General features: G+C 51.8%; 2 protein-coding genes across 12 annotated transcripts in view; one reads left to right on the forward strand and one right to left on the reverse strand.

Annotated features, from left to right (window-relative positions):
• The first annotated feature begins 1,250 nt into the window (after positions 1 to 1,250).
• Positions 1,251 to 24,083, forward strand: part of LOC105477673 (8-oxoguanine DNA glycosylase) — a 39,082-nt gene continuing 16,249 nt past the window's right edge. Inside the window, exons 1-7 of one of the 10 annotated variants that reach the window (XM_071092164.1) lie at positions 1,253 to 1,742; positions 2,261 to 2,508; positions 3,384 to 3,563; positions 6,799 to 6,980; positions 8,866 to 9,016; positions 9,151 to 9,200; positions 13,161 to 13,583. In XM_071092164.1, coding sequence (XP_070948265.1) covers positions 1,606 to 1,742; positions 2,261 to 2,508; positions 3,384 to 3,563; positions 6,799 to 6,980; positions 8,866 to 9,016; positions 9,151 to 9,200; positions 13,161 to 13,400 — 1,188 coding nt within the window. In that variant the 5' untranslated portion in view covers positions 1,253 to 1,605 and the 3' untranslated portion in view covers positions 13,401 to 13,583. Of the gene's footprint in view, positions 1,743 to 2,260; positions 2,509 to 3,383; positions 3,572 to 6,798; positions 6,981 to 8,865; positions 9,017 to 9,150; positions 11,145 to 13,160; positions 13,584 to 24,083 lie in introns of those variants that run through there. The other 9 variants (XM_011734293.2, XM_011734290.3, XM_011734294.3 and 6 more) reach the window with 9 other exon arrangements.
• LOC105477672 (calcium/calmodulin dependent protein kinase I) lies at positions 9,753 to 22,572 on the reverse strand. 2 transcript variants are annotated; one of them, XM_011734289.2, is made up of 12 exons: positions 22,428 to 22,572; positions 20,270 to 20,384; positions 18,389 to 18,520; positions 15,475 to 15,549; positions 15,249 to 15,387; positions 13,983 to 14,109; positions 13,813 to 13,888; positions 13,010 to 13,122; positions 12,054 to 12,132; positions 11,870 to 11,957; positions 10,138 to 10,255; positions 9,753 to 10,030 (listed from the first exon to the last, which is right to left on the reverse strand). In XM_011734289.2, the coding sequence occupies exons 2-12, from the start codon at positions 20,350 to 20,352 to the stop codon at positions 9,948 to 9,950; spliced, it is 1,113 nt and encodes a 370-aa protein (XP_011732591.1). In that variant the 5' UTR covers positions 20,353 to 20,384; positions 22,428 to 22,572; the 3' UTR covers positions 9,753 to 9,947. The 2 variants fall into 2 exon arrangements, with proteins under 2 accessions (XP_011732591.1, XP_070948269.1); XM_071092168.1 differs by lacking the exon at positions 18,389 to 18,520.

Here is a 24,083-nt window from a genome sequence, read left to right on the forward strand (position 1 = left end):
CCCAGACCTTGCAGCCACTGAGGAGTGGCACTGAGACAATGATGGCATTGGTCTGATGTTGATTCCATGCTCACGGTACACTCTGCTAGGTCTCTGGCTGCGATATAAGGGTCAATCCGCTGCAGATGTTGCTCTTTAAGAACTTGCAGTCTGGGCAGGGTGCAGTGGCTCACACCTGTAATCCCAGCACTTCAAGAGGCCGAGGCGGCTGGATCACGAGGTCAAGAGATCGAGACCATCCTGGCCAAGATGTGAAACCCCATCTCTACTAAAAATACAAAAATTAGCTGGGCGTGGTGGTGCACGCCTGTAGTCCCAGCAACTTGGGAGGCTGAAGCAGGAGAATCGCTTGAACCCGGGAGGCGGAGGTTGCAGTGAGCCCAGATCGCACCATCACACTCCAGCCCGGGCGACAGGGTGAGACTCCGTCTCAAAAAAAAACCTGCAGCCTGACAGTTAAGATACAGCAACCCCAAATCCCTATGCTAGAAGGTGAGAATGGCCCAGTAAAGTTCGTATCTCTTAGCTCCCTGCTTTTTCACATCATTCGCCAGAAGGGAAGACATTACATAATCCATCCTCCTGCTCCAGGCGGCTGGACGAGGCTGGCTGCCTCAGGGCCACACACTGGGACTTGGACTCAACCTGATGGGCTTCTGGGCCCAGCCCCAGACAAACCCCCGGCACAGGCCCTATTCTGAGGAAAGCATGAGCAGATGGAGTATGGAAGGAATGAATGCCCAAGACTGCAGGCAGCAGCTGTGGCGGCCGGCGGGACAATCCGAGGAGACGCCTCTGAAGTCCTGAGGTCTCAGAGGACGCCTAAAGGTCTTGAAGGGGACAAACTTAGCGGGCAGGCGCAAAAGAGAATACTCTGGAGACACTTCCCGAGGGCTCTAGGGCCTGAGCTGTGCTCGCTCCAGTTCTTGGTGAAGATAGGGTTCGTGGGAGGCGGCCCAAGGAGGGCGAACGCCTAAGACTGGAGAGGCTCAGGGGAGAACGGCTCTCGGAGGACAGGCTGGGAAAGGACGTGGCTCTGAAGACGGACAGCCCTGAGGAACCGCGGGGCGCCCGGATGGAACTCGTTAGCTCCCCGAGTGCAGACAATCCCGGTGGGGGAAAGGCCAACAGCGGGCAGACAGCCCAGTGCGCGCCAACAGCGCGGGCGCCTCGGAACGGCCCGCCCACCCTGATTTCTCATTGGCGCCTCCCACTTCCTCCTCGGATTGGCTACCTCTAGGTCAAATACGCAGTGCTTGAGCACTACTTCCGGTGGTGGCGTGATCGGCCACTGGAGAACTCAGAAGAACACAGCTGTGTGCGCCCAGAGGCTCGGGGGGCGGGAGAGGATAAGTCTGAAGGAGGAGGCGGGACCTACACCTCAGGAAAGCCGGAGGATTGGGGCACGAAGCGGGGCTTTGATGACCCGCAAAGGGCGAGGCATGCAGGAGGTGGAGGAATTAAGTGAAACGAGGAAGGTCGTTAATCAGGACCCTGTGGGCTAGGCCTTAAGGGGCGTGGTCCTTGTCTGGGCGGGGTCTTTGGGCGCCGACTAGGCCTGGTTCTGGGTGGGCGGGGCTGCTGTGGGCGGCTCCTGCTGTGGAAATGCCGGCCCGCGCGCTTCTGCCCAGGCGCATGGGGCATCGTACTCTAGCCTCCGCTCCTGCCCTGTGGGCCTCTATCCCGTGCCCTCGCTCTGAGCTGCGCCTGGACCTGGTTCTGCCTTCTGGACAGTCCTTCCGGTGAGTGACTGCGCCTGGGAAGCCCGTCCCCTGGGACTGGCTCCTGCCGCCTCAGCACTGCCCGGCATGGAGTACAAAGGAATTTGGGGGGTGATGGAAGAAACCCCGGGGTACAAAAGAGGAAACAAGCACGGGTGGCCAGGCTGTTCCCTTTAATATGTCTGTGCAGTGATATTGTAAGGATTTAGCGGTATAACCGATGCAGAAGATAACAGTACTTGTTTTTCTTTTTTTGAGACAGTGTCTCACTCTATTGCTCAGGTAGGAATGCAGAGGCCCATTCCAGCCTCGACCCCCGGGCGCAGCCTCCCGAGTAGCTGGGAATACAGGTGTGTGCCATGCCCGGCTAAATTTTTGTATTTTTTGTAGAGGTGAGGTTTCACCATGTTGCCCAGACTGGAAGATAGCACTTTTACTTGTATCAGTTTTGTACATGGAGCGATTGTAGGATGGGAGGGACCCCAAAGGGTGCAAGAAAGGAAATTGAGTGCCAGGGTTGTCGTGTGCCTGGGGCTTAGGTGGAGGGAGCAAAGTCCTGCACACTGGAGTGGTGTACTATTGGATCAAGTATGGACACTGACTCAGACTGAGGAGCAGCTCCACTGCACTGTGTACCGAGGAGACAAGAGCCAGCCTGGCAGGCCCACACCAGACGAGCTGGAGGCCGTGCGCAAGTACTTCCAGCTAGATGTCACCCTGGCTCAACTGTATCACCACTGGGGTTCTGTGGACTCCCACTTCCAAGAGGTGGCTCAGAAATTCCAAGGTGAGTACAGGACCTGGGCTGGGGTTAGGGTTCTTGGACATAAGTTACTTCTCTATGACTCAGTTTTACCACCTGTAAAATGGGGATTATATCTACTTTATAGGCTTTTATGAGGATTTAAGGAACTAATACATGTAAAGTGCTTAGAATAATGCCAGGCACATAGTAATTATTATTATCATTATTATTATCCTGCTAATAACCATAGTGAAGTGACAAGGATTTTGAGCCCATTCGTGGTTGTGTGACCCAGGGCAAGTGATTTCATTCATTCTGTAAATATATACAAAGCATCTGCTGTGCGACTGAGGATACACCAATGAACAAAACGGACCCAAATACCGGTCCTCATGGAGCTTACATTGTGGTCTCTTTATCTGTGGAATGGGATGGTAACTCAGCCCTTACAAGATGCTATGAGGAATGAGAGGTCTGGTGTTCCTTTTTTTTTTTTTTTTTTTTTTTGAGACGGAGTCTCACCAGGCTGGAGTGCGGTGGCGCGATCTCGGCTCACTGCAAGCTCCGTCTCCCGGGTTCAGGCCATTCTCCTGCCTCAGCCTCCCGAGCAGCTTGCGCCTGCCACCACCCCCGGCTAATTTTTTTTTGTATTTTTAGTAGAGACGGGGTTTCACCGTGTTAGCCAGGATGGTCTCGATCTCCTGACCTCGTGATCCGCCCGCCTCGGCCTCCCAAAGTGCTGGGATTACAGGCGTGAGCCACCGCGCCCGGCCTGGTGTTGCTTTCTCTAATGATGCTGACTCTCATTCTCCTGGGATCATCCTGGAGTTTTGGTACCTAGGATCTGACCTGTGGGTGGGAAGAGGCCACACCCAACAGTAGGTACCTCTCCTACCTCCTGCATTTCTGGTCTCCAGGTGTGCGACTGCTGCGACAAGACCCCATCGAATGCCTTTTCTCTTTTATCTGTTCCTCCAACAACAACATCGCCCGCATCACTGGCATGGTGGAGCGGCTGTGCCAGGCTTTTGGACCTCGGCTCATCCAGCTTGATGATGTCACCTACCATGGCTTCCCCAGCCTGCAGGCCCTGGCTGGTGAGTAGGTGGGTCCCCTGCCCCCAGGCCTCCATCAGCTTTGAAGATCTGTTCATTTTTCCCCTGGTTACCATCTCAAGGCTTCCTGCCATACCAAACACTTCCCCAATCCAGAACTGCCCTGCCTGGTCTGATCAACTCCAGTTACTCATCCTCCCTATGCATCCCCAAAATGTCAGCACCTCACTGGTCTGTGCTTTTTGCCTAGTGAGTTCAATGCCTCATCAGAAAAACATCTGTATACAATGTACAGTAGTTTGGGGTTAAAAGCATGCATTCTGGGGACAGACCCATGCCTGGTTTTGAACCCCAACTCTCACTTGGGCACATTATTTAGCATCTCTGTACTAAAGTTTCTTCATCTGTGAAATAGAATAATAGCGGCCGGGCGCGGTGGCTCAAGCCTGTAATCCCAGCACTTTGGGAGGCCGAGACGGGCGGATCACTAGGTCAGGAGATCGAGACCATCCTGGCGAACACGGTGAAACCCCGTCTCTACTAAAAAATACAAAAAACTAGCCGGGCGAGGCGGCGGGCGCCTGTAGTCCCAGCTACTCGGGAGGCTGAGGCAGGAGAATGGCGTAAACCCGGGGGGCGGAGCTTGCAGTGAGCTGAGATCCGGCCACTGCACTCCAGCCCGGGCGACAGAGCCAGACTCCGTCTCAAAAAAAAAAAAAAAAAAAAAGAAAGAAATAGAATAATAGCATCTACCTATGCTGTTATTGGAGTTGTCACGAGAGTTGAATAAAGGAATATACATACTGCACCTAGCGCAGTGTTTGGCACACAGGAAGTATATGTAAAATTCAGGTTGGTATCAGCTGGGTGCGGTGGCTCACGCCTGTAATCCCAGCATTTTGGGAGGCCGAGGCAGGCGGATCACAGAGTCAGGATATCAAGACCAACCTGGCTAACACGGTGAAACCCCGTCTCCACTAAACATACAAAAAAATTAGCCGGGTGTGGTGGTGGGCGCTTGTAGTCCCAGCTACTTGGGAGGCTGAGGCAGGAGAATGGTGTGAACCTGGGATGCGGAGCTTGCAGTGAGCCAAGATCATGCCACTGCACTCCAGCCTGGGTGACAGAGCTAGACTCCTTCTAAAAAAAAAAAAAATCAAGCTGGTATCATTGTAGTGAACAGGATAGTTTTGCATCTAAGAACACATGTGTTCGTGTGTTCTTCACAGTACCCCTGTAAGGCAAATGTTTTACAGAGGCAAGTGTATCAGTTGGCAGATATGAGAACCAAGCTAGGACAAGTGCTTGGGAACTGCATAGCAAAGAGATAGACTGCCTCAAAACAGGAGAATGTTTTTGGTGCTTAGAAACCCATTCCTGGCCGGGTGTGGTGGCTCACGCCTGTAATCCCAACACTTTGGGTGGTCGAGGCAGGCAGATCATCTGAGGTAAGGAGTTCAAGACCAGCCCGGCCAACATGGTGAAACGCCATCTCTACTAAAAATACAAAAATTAGCTGGGCGTGATGGCAGGCACCTGTAATCCCAGCTACCTGGGGGCTGAGGCAGGAGAATTGCTTGAACCTGGCAGCAGGAGGCTCCAGTGAACCAAGATCACGCCACTGCACTCCAGCATGGTGACAGAGCGAGGTTCCATCTCAAACAAACAAAAAGAAACCTGGGCCGGGCACAGTGGCTCACACCAGTAATCCCAGCACTTTGGGAGGCCGAGGCGGGTGGATCACCTGAGGTCAGGGGTGAAACCCCATCTCTACTAAAAATTAGCTGGGCGTGGTGGCGGGTGCCTGTAATCCCAGCCTTTCAGGAGGCTGAGGCGGGAGAACCACTTGAACCTGGGAAGCAGAGGTTGCAGTGAGCCGAGATCATGTCATTGCACTCCAGCTTGGGCAACAGGGCGAGACTCCATCTCAAAGAAAAGGAAAAAAAAAAGAAAAAGAAACCTGGCCGAACACGGTGGCTCACGACTGTAATCCCAGCACTTTGGGAGGCCGAGGTGGGCGGATGACGAGGTTAGGAGATCGAGACCATCCTGGCTAACACGGTGAAACCACATCTCTACTAAAAATACAAAAAAATAGCTGGGCATGGTGGCAGGAGAATGGCGTGAACCCAGGAGGCAAAGCTTGCAGTGAGCCGAGGTCGCACCACTGCACTCTAGCCTGGGCAACAGAGCGAGACTCCATCTCAAAAAAAAAAAAAAAAAAGAAGCCTGTTCTTGAGTCTCAGCTCCTGGCTTAGTCATCAGACCTGAAGAAAGTCATTCACCTCTCCTGGCTTCTCTTAGCTTGTTTGTAGAATGGGAATAACAGATTCTATCTAGAAGGACTTTGTGGGTGAATAAAGCAATCATGAGGCAGTGTCATGTAATGGGTTAAAAGCACGGCGTTAGCCAAGTGTGGTAGCTCATGCCTATAATTTCAGCACTTTGGGAGCCCAAGGTGGGAGGATGGCTTGAGCCCAGGAGTTTGAGACCAGCCTGGGCAACATAGTGAGACCTCATCTCTACAAAAAATAAACAAAATTAGCCAGGCATGGTGGCACAAGCCTGTAGTCTCAGCTACTCAGGAGGCTGAGGTGGGAGGATCGCTTGAGCCTAGGAGGTGAGCCTGTAGTGAACTGAGATTGTGCCACTGCATTCCAGCCTGGGTGACAGAGCAAGACCTTGTGTCAAAAAAAAAAGAAAGAAAAAGAAAAACCACAGGTCTTGGTGTCCCAGACCTAGGTGCAAGATCTTATCTCCCCCATGTCCTTTAAGTTAACCTCTTCTAAGCCCTCATTTTCTCCACCTGTAAAATGGGAAAACAGCAGTACTGTCAATGGGGTTCTTAGGAAAAGTAAGCATGATAATATATCTGAAGCGTGTTGCCAGTGCTTGATGCCTAGCACTTAATCATAGAAGCTCTTGCTATATTTTGGTTATTTTTTTAGATCATGAGTATGAACACTCTTTTGGAAAGATTAAGGAACTCGGTTGGGGAGCTCCTCCAGGGCAGCGAGTCCTCAGTCCCTGGACTAGACTTGGGCTCCAGGGGCCAATTCACAGTAGGTCCTCAGAAAACATGTGTAGAGGGACAGGATCCAGGCCTTAACCCTTTCCCTTGCACATAAAAGTGTCCACTATCCTATAGAGGGTGGGGAGGTAGGAGGGGTACTTAGGAAAAGCACTCTTGTCCCGAGGTGGAGAGCTCACTTACTAGCCCAAGGACAGGAAGAACTTAAAGATGCCTGATGCCTACTCTCCTCCTCACTCCCCACAGGGCCAGAGGTGGAGGCTCATCTCAGGAAGCTGGGCCTGGGCTACCGTGCCCGCTACGTGAGTGCCAGTGCCCGAGCCATCCTGGAAGAACAGGGCGGGCTACCCTGGCTGCAGCAGCTACGAGAGGCCTCCTATGAGGAGGCCCACAAGGCCCTCTGTACCCTGCCGGGAGTGGGCACCAAGGTGAGGCCCCAGGGGGTAGGAGCTACCCTCTCCACTGACACTTAAGAGGAGGAGAGCAGGAAATGAGCCAAGCCTGGGAGCTGGGTGGAGGCTTGGCTTCCGGAGGCAGAGCAGGAAGGAGAAAGGATATAAGTAGATGTTTTATGAGAGAAAAAAAGCAGAGTGCAGAAAGAGTGGAAAGGATATAGCCCTTTGAATGAATTTCTTTTTTTTTTTTTTTTTTTTGAGACGGAGTCTTGCTGTGTCACCCAGGCTGGAGTGCAATGGCCAGATCTCGGCTCACTGCAAGCTCCGCCTCCCGGGTTCACGCCATTCTCCTGCCTCAGCCTCCCGAGTAGCTGGGACTACAGGCACCCGCCACCTCGCCCGGCTAGTTTTTTTTTTGTATTTTTTACTAGAGACGGGGTTTCACCGTGTTAGCCAGGATGATCTCGATCTCCTGACCTCGTGATCCGCCCGTCTCGGCCTCCCAAAGTGCTGGGATTACAGGCTTGAGCCACCGCGCCCGGCCTGAATGAATTTCTAGAAAGACCATTTGTTCACATGCAACACATATGTGCTGCTATATATATGCAGCAATTTCCAGAAGGAAATTGCAGGAAACTGAATAGTTTCCTTGGGGGAGACAAATGGGAAGATATTTCTCCTTTTCCTATTTTGTTTGTTTGTTTTGGTAGAAACAGGCTCTTAACAATGTTGCCTAGGCTGGTCTTAAACTCTTGCCCTCTAGCAGTGTTCCTGCTTTGCCCTCCCAAAGTGCTGGAATTACAGGGATGAGCCACTGCTCCCAGCCACATTTTGTTCCTTTCATAAAATTACATGTACTGACAAAACTTTTTCCTTGATGTCAATAGGGTTAACTGGCAATAAGATGATTGGAAATTAGGCATCTGTCTTTTTTTTTTTTTTTTTGAGACAGTCTTGCTTTGTCGCCAGGCTGAAGTGCAATGGCACAATCTCGGCTCACTGCAGCCTCCACCTCCTGGGTTCAAGCGATTCTCCTGCGTCAATCTCTCGAGTAGCTGGGATTACAGGCATGAGCCACCACACCCAGCTAATTTTTGTATTTTTAGTAGAGATGGGGTTTCACTATGTTGGACCAGGATGGTCTTGATCTGACCTCGTGAGCCACCCACCTCGACCTCCCAAAGTGCTGGGATTACAGGTGTGAGCCACCGCGCCCAGCCTTTTTTTTTCTTCATACTTCTCTGTAGTTTAAAAAATGAATTTTTGCTTAAAGAATTTTTTTTGATGGGCTTTGGACTATAGCCTAACATTAAATATTGTTTCTGCCTGTTCCCCAGCCATGTGACTTTGGCCAGGTCACTTCACCTTTCAGAGCCTCAGTTTTCTTGTCTGCAAAATGGGTGTGGTAATACCTTCTTCCCAGGTTATAAGAACCTGGTAGCAGCTCTTACTACAGCAATTTCAGTGTATTCATAGGCCGGGCATGGTGGCTCATGCCTGTAATCCCAGCACTTTGGGAGGCCAAGGTGGGCGGGTCACTTTAGGTCAGGAGTTCGAGACCAGGCTGGCCAACATGGTGAAACCCCATCTCTACTAAAAACACAAAAATTAGCCACACGTGGTGGTGCATGCCTGTAATCCCAGTACTTGGGAGGCTGAGGTAGGAGAATTGCTTGAACCTGGGAGGCGGAGGTTGCCGTGAGCCGAGATTCCACCAGTGCACTCCAGCCTGGGCAACAGAGCAAGACTCCATCTCAAAACAAAAAGCATATTCATAGATAGTATCTGTTGATTGAGAATATAGAACAACAGTAACCCCAGAGTGAAGGAGAAAGCAGCTGGCTTTGGGGTTATAAGCAAGATGCTGGCCGGATGCTGCCCTTCTTCCACAAGGGCTCATTCTCTGTGTCTGTCAAAGGTGGCTGACTGCATCTGCCTGATGGCCCTAGACAAGCCCCAGGCTGTGCCCGTGGATGTCCATATATGGCAGATTGCCCAACGTGACTACAGCTGGCACCCTACCACGTCCCAGGCGAAGGGACCAAGCCCCCAGAGCAACAAGGAACTGGGTGAGGAAAGTGGGCTGCAGGGGCTGGTATGGTAGAAACCTCTCTCTCTCTTAGTCATCTCTCCCTCATACCCTACCTCTCTTGATGGGTCACAGAAGGGGTCAGATAACTTAGTCTCATCACTTCTGATTTAGGAAACTTTTTCCGGAGCCTGTGGGGACCTTATGCTGGCTGGGCCCAAGCGGTGAGTGTACCTACTAGGTTTCCTCTCCTCCAGCTCAGACCCCATAGGACTTCTCCTCCAGCCCTGACCCAGCAGACTCTTCCACCACCACTGCCCCAGGTGGCCCTAAAGGACTCTCCAGCCACCCCTGTCTCAACCCCAGTGGACTCTCATTGCCTTCGGCCCTGTTCCCCAAGGACTCTTCCACCTCCCAGCACTGTCACTAGTCCCACCAGCCCTGACCCCAATGTACCCTCCTCCCCACACCGACTCCACCCTCATACAGGTGCTGTTCAGTGCTGACCTGCACCAATCCCACCGTGCTCAGGAGCCACCAGCAAAGCGCAGAAAGGGTTCCAAAGGGCTGGAAGTCTAGATGGGGCACCCTGGACAAAGGAATTCCCCCAAGCCCCTTCCCCTCCATTCCCCACTTCTCTCTCCCCATCCCCACCCAGTCTCATGTTGGGGAGGGGCCTCCCTGTGACCACCTCAAGGGCCAGGCACCCCCAAATCAAGCAGTCAATTTGCACAACAACGTGGGCTGGGGGCTATTGCGGGAGACAGCGCTAAGGATGGTTTTATCTTCTTCCCTTTATTACAAGAAGGAACAATAAAATAGAAATATTTGTATGGAAAATGCAGTGAGGAGTGGTAGGGAAGCAGGTGAGGAGGGGAAAGGGCAGAGAAACTCCCAGTTCAGGGAGGGAAGGGGAGCAGGCTGCCCCCAAGCCCTCCCACGCAGGGGATCCTGACCCGAGGTCCAGGGCCCTAGAGCTGGTGGGGCAGTGTGGGGGACAGTTCTGGGCCCGGCTCCACGCAGCAGTCTCGACAGCAACAGCCAGGTGCCGGCCCTGCATGGGAAGAGAGAACAGAGCTGGCTGGAGGGGCAGGCCCTCCACTCCAGCCCAGGTGCCTCTCTGTGGACCACCCATGCCCTTCTGCAGAATCTGCTCCTCACCCCCAGCCACTGGTGTCAGCAGCTCCCCGTGGCTCGCCGTCTGCCCCTGCCCCTCCTGGCTGGTGCCTAGCTGCAGTTTCCTCATGTGCCGCACCACAGCCGTGGCATTGAAGGCTTGCTGTAGGGAGAGGGGAGAAAGGACTTTTGAGATAGTCAAGTCATGGGGCAGGGGTGGAGGTGCAGTGGGATTCTTGCAATTGTTCTGTTATTTTCATTCAGGAGTTATTTTATTGATTCCCCTAAAGGCCCCCAAAAACCTCTACAAGGCTTTATTATATATTCACACACACACATGCACGTATGTTAAATGTATGTGTGTATATATATAAATAGAAACATAACTCTATAATTCATATTAATATGTAATAGCAAACACTGTAGCACTGTATGCCAGGTAGTGCTCTAAGCACTTTACATAGTAATTCATTTAATCTTCATGAAAGTCTTTGAGGTAGGTACTATTAATATAATTTTCAAAGGAGGAAACAGAGGCACAGAAAGCTGAAGTAACTTGCCTAGGTGTGTATCTATTCAACATCTCCACCTAGGTGTCCCACACACCCCTCAAATTCACCATGTCCAAAACTAAAACCATCCCCACAAAACATGTTTCTGTCCCTGTGATCACCATCTCAGTCATGGTACCGCCACCGTCCACTCTGTTCCCAGCTACAATCTTGGGCCAGCCCTTGACATCTCTTTCCCCCAACATCCATTGCATCATCATGTCTTAGTTTCACCTCCTAAATGACTCCTGGATCAACCAGTGTTCTCTACCCCTGTTGATACTACTGTGGTCCAAACCCTTACCCTCTCCTGCCTGTATCTCTGCCACAGCCTCCTAATGGGTCACCCAGTCTTTACTCCATGCCATTCTCTGCATCCTGAGAGCTCTTTATTTTTTTTGAGGTGGAGTCTCACTTTGTCACCCAGGCTGGAGTGCAGTGGCACGATCTCAGCTCACTGCAATCCCCATCTCCGAGGTTCAAGTAATTCTCCTACCTCAGTGCCCCGAGTAGCTGGGATTACAGGCACACACCATCATGTGTGACTAATTCTTGTGTTTTTAGTAGAGACAGGGTTTTGCCATGTTGGCCAGGCTGGTCTTGAACTCCTGACCTCAGGTGATCCTACCACCTCGGCCTCCAGAGTGCTGGGATTATAGGTGTGAGCCACCATGCCTGGCCCTGAGAGCCCTTTCTATGTAGCAGATGCTTGCCTAAGATTCTTCTGGGCCTCCTCAGTGCCCTCAGGATCAAGTTGGTGCTCCTCTGTGGAATCTGAGGCCCTAAGAGGCCTGGCCCCTACCTGCTTTCCCAAATTGGGCTCCTGCCTCTCAGTCCCCTCAGCCCCTTCAGTCTGGCCAGGCTTAGCATTTGCACTTCCTGGAATGGCTGTAGACATTTTTCTGCTATGCCTCACTAATTCCTACTTAACTGACAGCTCTGTCAAGTCATCACCACCTTTATGACTTTCCCGGACCCCCATAGGCTGGATCAGATGACTCCTGAAGAATTATAGACTTCTCCCTCTAGACTTGGAGGTGAGGGACCCTCTCTGGAATAGAGAAGGTGTTGGGAGTGTTGAATGAATGAATGAAGTCCTTCAGTAAGGATCCCTAAGAAGTTACTGTGTGCCCAACTTGGTGCTAGGTGCTGTGCGAGCTGAGCCTGGGTAGGGATGGGGAGGAGTCCTGGGGAGGCTGGGACCAGAACTAGGCATATGGACTCACCTTCCACTTGCTCTTGGCAAAGTTCTTCTTGATCTGCTCACTCACCGACTGGTGGATATTCTTATCTAGAGCCGTATCTCCTGCAATCCTAGGATGGGGTTATGTGGTGGGTTGCCTATGAGGGCAGAGGCAGACCTGAGGGCCCCAAATCCCACCCCACCTCACAGCTTGTGTGAATTCTCACCATGGGTGCTGCAAGGCCTGCTCACAGGTGAATCTTTTCTCTGGGTCCTTCTCCATCAAGTGCCGGATGAAATCTTTGGCTAAACCCCCAAGACAAAAATAAAGATAATGACAGCATGGTAGTGCCTGTGTACTCCCCAAGAGCGTATGCACTCCCTTAGGTCTGACCCAGCATCAAAACAAAACAAAGAGGCCAAATCAGTCCATGCCGCACCCCACCCAACCTGTGCTCTTCTTCAGACCCTCCCACCCCATGCCTTCCAGCTCTTTCCTGTCTCTCTCAAGAAAAACATGAGGCCGGGCACAGTGGCTCGTGCCTGTAATCCCAGCATTTTGGGAGGCCGAGGCAGGTGGATCACGAGGTCAGGAGTTCAAGACCAGCCTGGCTGAGATGGTGAAACCTCGTTTCTACTAAAAATACAAAAAAATTAGCCAGGCGTGGTGGTGGGTGCCTGTAATCCCAGCTACTTGGGAGGCTGAGGCAGAGAATTGCTTGAACCTGGGAGGCAGAGGTTGCAGTGAGCCGAGATTGTGCCACTGCACTCCAGCCTGGGCAACAAAGCGAGACTGCATCTCAAAAAAAAAAAGAAAAAGTTGTTCTTGACTAATTTCAGTGCATTCACACTGATAAATGATAGTAGCTTCACAGGTTTGCTTCTTAATAGGGGGCACAAAAGGAGGATGAAAATGTTTATGGTGGTATTTTAGACATCAGGAAGTCAATAGGGAAGAGGTATTTTCAAATAGACTGTGTTTGAAGATTGAACAAATGCCTAGTTTCTCACTCTGGGAGCCAAGCAGAAGGAAGTACCCAGGGTAGGGTGTCTGGTCTTGAAGACAGCTTAGTGTGGCACTGGAGAATCCGACAGAAGGAAGGCAGGAGGGAGACCGCCCCCAAAGCACGTGAGGGAGGGACCAGAGGCGGGGCCCAGGGGAAAAAGGCAAAGCCCCAAATACCGGAGTCAGAGATGTCGTCCCAGTAAGGAGAGTCAAACTCGTACTCGGCCTTCAAAATCTGTTCAAAGAGTTTGGCATCATTCTCATCATAGAAGGGGGGATAACCGCAGAGCCTGGGCAGGGAGAAACTTATCCTCATTTCCACTTTCAGGTGCACCCATTGACTCCAGGGTGGAGCACTGGGGCAGTCTCAGGGGTCAGGCAGGACCCACGGAAGGAGTTCCCCCTTTATAAACTCTACCAGCCCTGTCTGCTCACTCCCATTCTAGCTATGTTGTCCTTTCTGTTCCTTGAATGTACCGCCATCTTGCCCTCCTCAGGGCCTTTGCACTTGCCATTGCCTCTGCCTATGATACTTTTTCCTCACACCTCCAATGTCTGGCTCCCTTAGCACTTGGACATCCCCTCCACAGCGAGCCCTTCCCTGACCTCCCTACTGAAATGGCATCACCCCTGTCTCCCTATTCCTCCTTGGTTTTTCTCCACAGTATGTATTTTTATCACCTGGTGTTATTTTGTAGATTTATTTACTTGTTGATTGTCTTCTCTACTAGAAAGAAAGTCAGCTCCCTGAGGGCAGGCACTTTGTCTGGTTTGTTCTGTGCTAAATTTACTCCAGTGCTTGCTTGGCACAGTGCTTGAAACATAGTATCTATTGAATGAAGTAATATTCATAATTGATTGGTGGAAGGAAGGGAAGAAGGGAAGAGAAGAAGGGAAGGGAAGCAGAGGGAGGAAGAGAGGAAAGCAGGCCAGAGGACAAACTCTGGAGCCATAGCCTACCATGGCCAAGCCCCACTTACAGGATGTAGGCGATGACACCTATGGACCAGCAATCCACAGCCTTGCTGTAGGGCTTTTGGGCCAGGACCTCAGGGGCTGTGGAGGGAAGAGGACATGGTGGTGACAAATCTCTGCCCTTCAGCTCCTGGTTCCCCCCACCATCACAGCCCCAGCCCAGGGCCCTCCGCACCCACGTATCCCGGAGTTCCGCAGGCGGTGGAGAGCACACTGCCCGGGTCCTCCATCTTGGAGAGGCCAAAGTCGGAGATCATTATTTTGGAGTCTTCATCCAGGCTGTAGTATAGCAGATTCTCTGGCTTGAAGGGCAGGAGGGAAGGGAAGGGGCAATCAGAGATGGTTAGAGGCTAGTAGAACCTTCTGCCTCTCCAAGCACCTTCTGAGAAATAATGGATCCCCCAAAAGCCACTGTGGCTTCATGGCTGCCATAAGAAAATCAAGAAAGTTCTCAAGAAGGCCAAAATTCCAGGAAGGACAAGGCCCAAGAGGGTGTGGGAGGCAACTTTCTGTAAACCTCAGGTGTGCACTGTAAAGCCCTAAAGAAATGTTTGAATACCTACTTTATGCCAGACCCTGGATTAGTGCTTGATTTCATGTCATCCTCACTGCATCCCTGCTAGGCCAGTCTGAATAATCCCACCTAACAGATGAGGAAACTGATGCCTTTGGAGGCAAAGTGACTCACCCAAGAACCCACAGTTAGGGAGTAGCAGGGCCAGAATTCAAAGCCAAGCATGTGCCCTTCTCTTAGACCGGATTGAGATGTACTGCTAAATGTGAGCCCCATCGCTATTTCTGAGGAACAGGATTTCAGGGATTTCTGGCTTTTTTCTTTATGTTTTGCTGTCCCATCCAAGTTTTCTACAAAAGGGGAATAGGATTTTTGTTTTTTTTTTTTTTTATTTTTTTTTTATTTTTTGAGATGGAGTCTCGCTCTGTCGCCCAGGCTGGAGTGCAATGGCACAGTCTCAGTTTATGCAACCTCCGCCTCCTGGGTTCAAGTGATTCTCCTGCCTCAGCCTCCCTAGTAGCTGGGATGGCACCCACCACCACGCCCGGCTAATTTTTGTATTTTTGGCAGAGATAGGGTTTTGCCAGGCTGGTCTCAAACTCCTGACCTCAGGTGATCCGCCCGTCTCTGCCTCCTGAAGTGCTGGGATTACAGGCGTGAGCCACCATGCCTGGTCAGATTTTTTTTTTTAAATCAGAAAAATACATAAAATGTTATTTGGATAAAATGCCAGCACAATTCACTCGTGTTCTTTTGAGTATCTGGACTAGAATAGGAGGAGGCAGTTTAAGGGTTACAAGATCCACTTTGTAGATGGAAATCCAAGGCTCAGTGAGGGGGTGAAAGTTGCCCAAGGTCGGACAGTTTGGGGTTTGCAAAGGCCCCACCCTTGGGTACCCCAGCTCACCACACCCCCTCGAGCCCCACCTTGAGATCCCGGTGTACAATGCCCAGGTCATGTAGGTATTTCACAGCATCCAGCACCTGGAAGATGAGGCGGCTGGCGTCCCGCTCCGTGTAGAAGCCTTTTTCCACAATACGGTCAAAGAGCTCCCCACCCGACACCCTGCAGCAGGGGATAGGGCAGTCTGGCAAAGAGGGTGGGGACAGCAGGGAGACGTGTGTGGGGGTGGGCAGAGGTGGGGCCACTCACAGCTGCATGATGAGGTAGAGATGGCCCCCACTCTCATAGATGTCATCCAGGGCTACAATGTTGGGGTGCTTGATCCTGAAAGGAGAAATGAGGTGGTTTAGCCAGGCATGGCGGTGTGCACCTGTAGTCCAGGCTACTTAAACTTGGGAGGCTGAGGCAGGAGGATCACTTGGCCCCAGCAGTTCGAAGCTGCAGTCTGTTATGATTGCACCTGTGAATAGCCACTGCACTCCAGCCTAGACAACAGAGTAACACCCTGTCTCAAAAGAAAAAAAAAAAGCAGTGGTTTAGAGCTCAGGACAGCTACCCCGACCAAGTGCCTGCAAACCTGGGTAGGACAAACCAAGGATGTAGGCCCCAAAGGGAAAAGCTGGCTTACCATGGTTTATTACTATTTCTTGGAAGGTGAGAGAGCAGAGGAATAAACACTGGGCTCTGGCGTACACAGACCTGGGTCCAAATCCTGTCCCTGTCACATGCTATATGGATGCTGATCTTTTTACCAGTGAGCCACTGCAGCCAGCCTGATACATGCCTGTTAAGAGTTTTCTGACTGGGCACGGAGGCCCACGCCTGTGATCCCAGCACTTTGCGTGGCTGAGGCAGGTGGATCACTTGAGGTCAGGAGTTTGAGACCAGCCTGGCCAACATGGTGAAACCCCATCTCTACTAAAAATACAAAAATTAGCTGGGCACGGTGGCACGTGCCTGTAATCCTAGCTATTTGTGAGGCTGAGGCAGAATTGCTTAAACCTGGGAAACTGAGGTTGCGGTGAGCCGAGATCATGCCATTGCACTCCAGCCTGGGCAACAAGAGCAAAACTCCATCTCAAAACAATGAAAAATAAAATAACTTTCTGTGTTTACATGTTTGTCAGCCTCCCCTACCAGACATACGCTCCCCGAATCCAGAGGCTTTGTCTTGCATACCACTGTTCCTCCAGCACCTGGTACAGGGTAGGTGCTAGATTTAATGTAACCTCTCTGAGCCTCAGTTTCTTCTTCTATAAAATAAAGCCAATGGTAGTACTTCCCTCAAAGAGTTGGAGTGAGGATCATGTGAGATCATGCAAGTAAGGTGCTTGGCACAGCGCGTGGCACACAGTAAATACTCATAAGTGGGCCAGGCGCAGTGGCTCACGCCTGTAATCCCGGCACTTTGGGAGGCTGAGGCAGGCGGATCACGAGGTCAGGAGATCAAGACCATCCTAGTGAACACAGTGAAACCCCGTCTTTACTAAAAATACGAAAATATTAGCCGGGCATAGTGGTGGGCGCCTGTACTCCCAGCTACTCGGGAAGCTGAGGCAGGAGAATGGTGTGAACCCAGGAGGTGGAGCTTGCAGTGAGCAGAGATTACGCCACTGCACTCCAGCCTGGGTGACAGAACAAGACTGTCTCAAAACAAAAAACAAAAAACTCGTAAGTGAAACAGTAATGGTAATTGGTTTTTTTCTTTTGTTTTTTGTTTTTTGTTTTTGAGACGGAGTTTTACTCTTGTAGCCCAGCTGGAGTGTTGCCCAGGCTGGAGTGCAACGGCATGATCTTGGCTCATCACAACTTCTGCCTCCTGGGTTCAAGGGATTCTTCTTTCTTAGCCTCTCAAGTAGCTGGGATTACAGGCATGCACCACCATGCCTGGCTAATTTTGTATTTTTAGTAGAGACGTAGTTTCTCCATGTTGGTCAGGCTGATCTGGAACTCCCCACCTCAGGCAATCCACCCGCTTCAGCCTCGCAAAGTGCTGGGATTACAGGCGTGAGCCACCGCACCTGGCCTTTTTTTTTTTTTGAGCCATAGGTTTGCTCTTGTTGTCCAGGCAGAAGTGCAATGAGTGGCGTGATCTCGGCTCACCGCAACCTCCACCTCTTGTATTTAAGCAATTCTGCTGCCTCAGCCTCCCAAGTAGCTGGGATTACAGGCATGTGCCACCACGCCCAGCTGATTTTGTATTTTTAGTAGAGACAGGGTTTCTCCTTGTTGGTCAGACAATAATTGATCTTGATGATGAAGTAAGTTTAGCTCTGCTACAAACTTTCCATGTGACCGTATACAAATCCCTTGTCTTCTCTGGGTCTCAGTAGAAATGCTCTGCCCAGGAGTTGGGTGCGGTGGCTCATGCCTAGCACTTTGGGAGGCCGAGGCAGGTGGATCACCTGAGGTCAGGAGTTCGAGACCAGCCTGGCCAACATAGCGAAACCCCATCTCTACTAAAAATACAAAAATTGGCCGGGCGTGGTGGCAGGTGCCTGTAATCCCAGCTACTATAGGGAGGCTGAGGCAAGACAATAGCTTGAACCCAAGAGGCAGAGATTGCAGTGAGCCAAGATTTTGTCACTGCATTCCAGCCGGGGCAACAGAGTGAGACTCCATCTCAAAAAAAAAAACCATTATCTGCCCAGGGTGGTTGGAAGCTCAGGGGAGAGATTAGCAGTGATTCTCTGCAAGTTTTCCAGTGAGGACAGGAGGTTTCATACCAGCATGAGCAATTCATAGACCAGCTGGTTGTGGATTTAGTCAGGGGGTCAGCAGAGACTCATTTTTAAACTTGCTGAGTGGCTTTAATATGTTAGGGGAACTTGAGGTAGGTCCAGAGACAACACCAACTGAGATATGTGGGTCCAAGTCATGTTCAGGATGGATCTTTACACCTGATTGAACAGTTAAACCCCTGTTACTAAGCCCTGGCATCTCCATCACATCTGTTGTGTTAGCTGTTGTGCCAGGCACTTGAAATAAAGGACTTCTGATGTTCCCCCACAACCCTGCCAAGTGGAAATTGTGATCCCCATTTTATGAATGAGCAATTTAAGGCTTAGAGAGTTTAAATGTTTGGTCCAAAGCAGGGAAGGAGGAGGATGGGAGGGCCAAGGCAGGGTCAGCTTGGGGCAGGGAAAGGCTGTGGCCCACGCACTTGTGCAGGACAGCAATCTCATTCTCCATGCTGCCTTCCTTGCCCTCCAGGGCCTTCTTGGCAATGCATTTGATGGCCACCAGCTTCTGCGTCCTTTTATCTTCTGCCAGGATCACCTCCGAGAAGGCCCCCCTATGGGGAGAGGGGATTCATAAGGTGAAGAACTGGAACCCCAGCTTCCCTCCAGCCTCTCCTCCATTCCCTATGGGTTCTGTGACCACTGCTGGACCAGGGATGTGGATGACCCTCTCCTAGTCACTCATCTATCCCCTGGCTCCAGAGATGGTCACATGACCCAGGCCTGGCCAAAGTAGTCTCTCCCCTGGTAACAGTAATTGGTCATGTGATGCAAGCCAGATTCCTAGCGCTTTAAGAATGAGGCTGCTGCTGAGCTGGTAGGATGTAAGCCTGGAGCTAATGATGATCATCTTTGTCACCACTTGGGGACAGCCTGCTTGGGAATGAAATTAACACAAAGGAAGTCCAACCTGAGAAATGGCCAAAGTCATTTCATGATAACATTATGTGGCCCTCTGGATCCAGCCATGCCTGAAGTCTACCTCTGAGCTTTTTGATTTTGTGTGCAGTTGGTTCATCCCTTTTTCTGCTAATTTGAGTCATGGCTAATTTAACACCTTAAAGAACCATCAGCATCACCTGGGAACTTTTTTAGAAATGCAAAATCTCTACTGCTTTGGATCCTAGGTCAAAAAAAAAAAAAAAAAGAAATGAAATGCAAAACTTTAGGCCCTGCCCCAGGTTTACTAAATCAGAATCTGCAGTTTAACAAAATCTCAGGTGATTTGTATGCTCATTGAACTTTAAGAAGCAGTGCTTTAGAACAAGCTCTTAAAAAGGAACAAATAAACTCATTTAACTAAAGTTAACTGATTAAGGAGGATTTACTAGGGTATTGTTTCCATATCTGTTTGCTTTCTCTGGGAGAATAAGAAGTCGTAAGTCAAAGAAAGGCATCTCTCATGGTGAAATTTCAATCCTCAGGGATAGTTACTGTAGTAACCTCATCACTGGTTTCCAGTCCTGTCCCTCTCCAGTTTACCCTCCAAGCTGTGGCCAGAGTGACTGTCCTGAATTGCACACCTGCCAAAGTCTTAAGTGTCTCCCAGTGGCCTATGGAACAATATCTAGCCTCCCTGACCTGCCTTCCAAGACCCTACACAAACTGTTCCACTTTCATCTCCAGCCTTTTTTCCCACTCTTCCCCAGCCTCTGATTTTAAGCTCCACTACACTCTGCCTCTTTCCACATAGAACCATGCCTCTAAACCTTTGTTTATAGGATTCCTTCTGCCTGGAATGCCCTTCTTCCTCTCTCACAAGTGCACACCTACCCATCCTTCAGTCCCCAGCTCTAATGCCCCATTCTCCACGAAGTTTCCCCCCAGGCAGAAGGCACAGCTCTCTCTGGGCTCCACAAAGCCCTCAATCCCAACCTTAATTGGAGCACAGCACACACCCTGTTGTCATTTTCTGTGGGTCTGTCTCTTGCACATGTCTGGGATCAACTTGAAGGACAGAGACCAGGTTTGAGTTATTTCTGCATTCCCAGCACCAAGAACAGAGCCATCCCCAGCCTCAGTTCCCAAACCTAGGCCAGAACACCTAGCTCTTGGCAGCAAGTTAGATGGACTGACTGGCACCTTCATTCTCCCAACTTCTTTCTCTTCAAGAACCCAGGGCTATTGGAAGAGCAGCCCCTGTCCCACCCAGAAGTGAAAAGCTGGGGACAGTTTAGGCCCTAGATAGTGCTGCCACAGGGCCTGGGCTATGGGAAACAGGAAGCATTAATTGACCAGACGAAGCACCACCCTGGACTCAGCCTCCCCCAGCCATCCAGCACCCAATCCTGCCCTGGACTCACGTGCCCAGAACATCTCGGAAGTCGTAAATGTCCCTAATGTCCTCTGCCTGCTTCCACCTGGGGCCTTCCACTGCCCCCGGCATGGCCCACTGCCCCCCGGCCACAGCCAGGGCTCCTGCAAGGAGAATGGAAGGAGGAGACTCAGCAGAGCCCAGCCTTCTGTCTGGGAATTTGCTACAGGCCTCATTCAGTCATTCAACCTGCATTTATTCATCCTTGATTCATCCATTTGACAAAATCATTCAACAAACATTCATTTGTTTATTCAACATTCGGCAAATTCTTGTGCCTAGAGAAAAACCTTTCACAGTGGCAGCAAAATTCTTTATTTAACAAAGTCATGCATTCATTCATTCATTCATTTATTCTAGTTCACTTCCCAGTTTTCCCCCTCTCCAAATCCAAGCACCCAGGGAAACCCTGACCTCTGGTAGTACAACAGATAAACCACCAGAGCAGCTGGTAGAAGCCTGGAGGATCCCCCTGTCCCCAGAACTAGTGATGTCCCCACCCCACCCTGGGGATTGCTGGGGTGTCTCCTCTCCCTCCTCCTCCCCACCCCCCCTCCAACCGGCCCGCAGCCTGGGCTTCCAGCAATATCTCAGCCACGTTTTTAAATAGCTCTTTCTGCACTGTTCCCACAGCAACAACAGCCACAGCTGGAGCTCCCCAGACCTCTCCCTCCTGACTCCCCATCTGGGTCCCAGGAGCCTGAGAAATGGTCCTACTCACTCTGTCCCTTCCTGGCCCCATCTAACCCTATCCAGCCAGGCCCTTCCCCTGCTGAGGTCTGTCTCATCCAGCAGGAGAGGGTGGGAGTTCTCTCCCATTTATCAGATGAAGAATGGGGAGACTGAGGTTGGAGTTAGGTAGAGGCTGGCTCCAGAGGCCCAAATGACACCTGGCCTGGGGCCCCCAGCTAAGCTTGCTGAGGGCAAAGCCCATGGAATGGCCTTGGCTGGTACTTCCAATATGAAGCCAGAATGGGCCCCATTCAAAAAACACAGCCTCCCAACCCATCCACAGAGGATGAGGCCAAAATAGAGCCTAGCATGCTTTGTGACCTCAGGGAGAGGACTTTCCTTCTCTCTTTTTCTCTAAGGGAGAATGAGGAGAGGTGCCCTGACTAGGGCCTCTGACGTGAGATTCCACTCCTGGAACAGGACCTTTTTCCCAGGGGACCCTGCCCACCCATCCCAGGGGCAGAATCTTCTAGGAAAGGCGACTTGAGCTCTAGAGGCAAAGTCTGAAACCCACATGGAGGCCTACCAAATACAACCGTCAGAGATCCACACACATCCCTGTAGCAGACACGCCACACCAAGCCAACTCCACAGCCCTGGACTCAAAAACACCTGCCTCCCAGATCCAGTATGCCTCGTATCCAGATCCTGGGACACCTGATCATACATGTACTCCCAGACATCAGCACACATGTCCACACCACACAGTGCCCCAGACAGCCCTACACCCGGGCACCTGCCTGTCCATCCAAACATCTCTCACCCAGCTCCCTCTTACACCCCAAAACACACATCCACCCACACCCACACAAGATGACACCTAGACACACACACACCCTCATATACCAGACGTACCCTACACCCTCCAGCTCCTCTATCCCATCCCCTGAAGCTCCTATATTCCAAACCAAACCCCAACTCCTTACACACCTAACTCCAAACATCCTCAGTACACAATTGTACACCCCCTCCTAACTCTGACTTAAGACCCTGAGAGCCAAATACCAGCACACAAAACACGTGGACACCCCTCTGGAACAAAAAACACACAGATTCCCAGATCCCCCACCCATGTCTGACCCACATGCCTGTCCTAGGCTGTACACTCCACAAGCCCCCCCACCCCCATGGATACCTCCAAATGCCCACGCCCTTCCACAGTCAGGCCCAGCTGAAGGCGCTCACACAGGCCCCCTTCTCTATTACCCAATCAGTGTCCCATAGGCCTGCCTGGCACCTGCTGGGCCTGGGGCAGAGGTGGAGGAGAAAGGCCCAGCCCTGCCTGCCCCTCAGGGTCCAGCCCGCCCGGGAGGGTGCCCAGTGGCCACTCCTTGGGAAAGGATACCCAGAGGCTAGGGGCTCCTACCGTCCCCCCGCAGCGCCCAGGTGTGCAGGGGTGGGTGGGCCGGCTGTACCTGCGGCTGCCCCGCCGCGGGGCTGGCTGGGAGGCCCGCGGTGGTTGGCGCCGAGCTCTGGCTGCGGTCCTCACCGCTGCGCGCCTGGGCCACCCGCCCGCTCTCTCGCTGGGGCTGGGGCTCGGCTCGGCTGGGCTCGGCTGCTCTCTCCGCCCGCCTGCGGCTCTGATGTCAGTGGAGGAGGAGTCTGCGGCGGAGGGACCCGGGATTGGGAGGCGAGGCGCCGCTCTAAGGCTGGGAAGGGGACGGGTGGAGGCCAGCTCTCTAGTTCTGGTCAGAGATCTCCTGCTAGACGCTTCCCGCCCTTGGTCTTAAGCGGGGCTACATTTCACAGAGGGGACAACTGAGGCCCAGAGAGATGATTTTCAAATCAGCAGGTGGTCGGAAGCAAAGCAGGATTTGAACCCCGTCTGTCTGAAGCTAGAGACCGGCCAAACTCACCCTGTGGCCTGGTGGGTTCTCTTTCAGACCAGTTCTGCGACCTCCCTTAGGGCTCTGTCGTCCTTCGCCTCTCCCAATCCTCCTGTGCCCTGAGGGAAACAGGTCCTCGGAACTGCATGGGAGTCTGGTGGGGTACGGGGGAGTGAGGGAGTGGGAAAAGACCGGGCAAGACTAGGCAATGAAGAGAGTGAAGGCGGTGTAGGGTGGGGCCCCACTTGATAGGTGGGAAGACTGAGGCCCAGGTTCCTCTGCAAGCGGAGCCCAGGCTTCAGCCCGACACTTGCTCCTCAGAGCGGATGGTGGTGCCCAGAGGTATTGGGGGCAGAGGGAAGTGGGGAGGAGGAAGTTAAGTCGGGATCCTAAAGGAAACAGGCCAAAAAGGACCGATATATCACGTGACTGGCCGGGCTCCAGGGTTTGATGGCTAGGGGCCAGGTTAGGGGAGGTGGGGGACAGAGCCCGCAACTAGGACAGCAGGCAGGCGGCCAAAGGTTGACTTGCACAAGGCCTTCCTTGGGAAGAAATTTGGTGCGGGTGGCAGAGGGAGCAACTCGCAGGAATTGGGGGTGGGGCTGGACTGGGGGCAGCCAGTGGAGGTATGGTGCTTGAGACCCCACTCCACCTCCAAGGATCCCTAAGTGCCACTCCCTACTCCTGAATTCCTGCATTGTCCAGCTGCGGATGGGGAGAGAACAGTGCTTAGGCCCAACTCATTTCCCTTTTCTTTCTTTCTTTCTCTCTTTCCTTTTTTTCTTTTCTTTTTTTTTTTTTTTTTTTTTTTTTTTTTTTGAGACGGAGTCTCGCTGTGTGGCCCAGGCTGGAGTGCAGTGGCCGGATCTCAGCTCACTGCAAGCTCAGCCCCCCGGGTTTACGCCATTCTCCTGCCTCAGCCTCCCGAGTAGCTGGGACTACAGGCGCCCGCCACCTTGCCCGGCTAGTTTTTTGTATTTTTTAGTAGAGACAGGGTTTCACCGTGTTAGCCAGGATGGTCTCGATCTCCTGACCTCGTGATCCGCCCGTCTCGGCCTCCCAAAGTGCTGGGATTACAGGCTTGAGCCACCGCGCCCGGCCTCTTTTCTTTTCTTTTTTTTTTTTTTAAAGACAGGGTCTTGCTTTGTCACCCAGGCTGAAATGCAATGGCATGATCATGGCCCACTGCAACCTCAAATTCCTGGGCTCAAGTCATCCTCCTACCTCAGCCTCCCATGTAGATGG

The sequence above is a fragment of the Macaca nemestrina genome, chromosome 2 (assembly GCF_043159975.1).
Source record: "Macaca nemestrina isolate mMacNem1 chromosome 2, mMacNem.hap1, whole genome shotgun sequence".
NCBI classification, from domain to species: domain Eukaryota; kingdom Metazoa; phylum Chordata; class Mammalia; order Primates; family Cercopithecidae; genus Macaca; species Macaca nemestrina.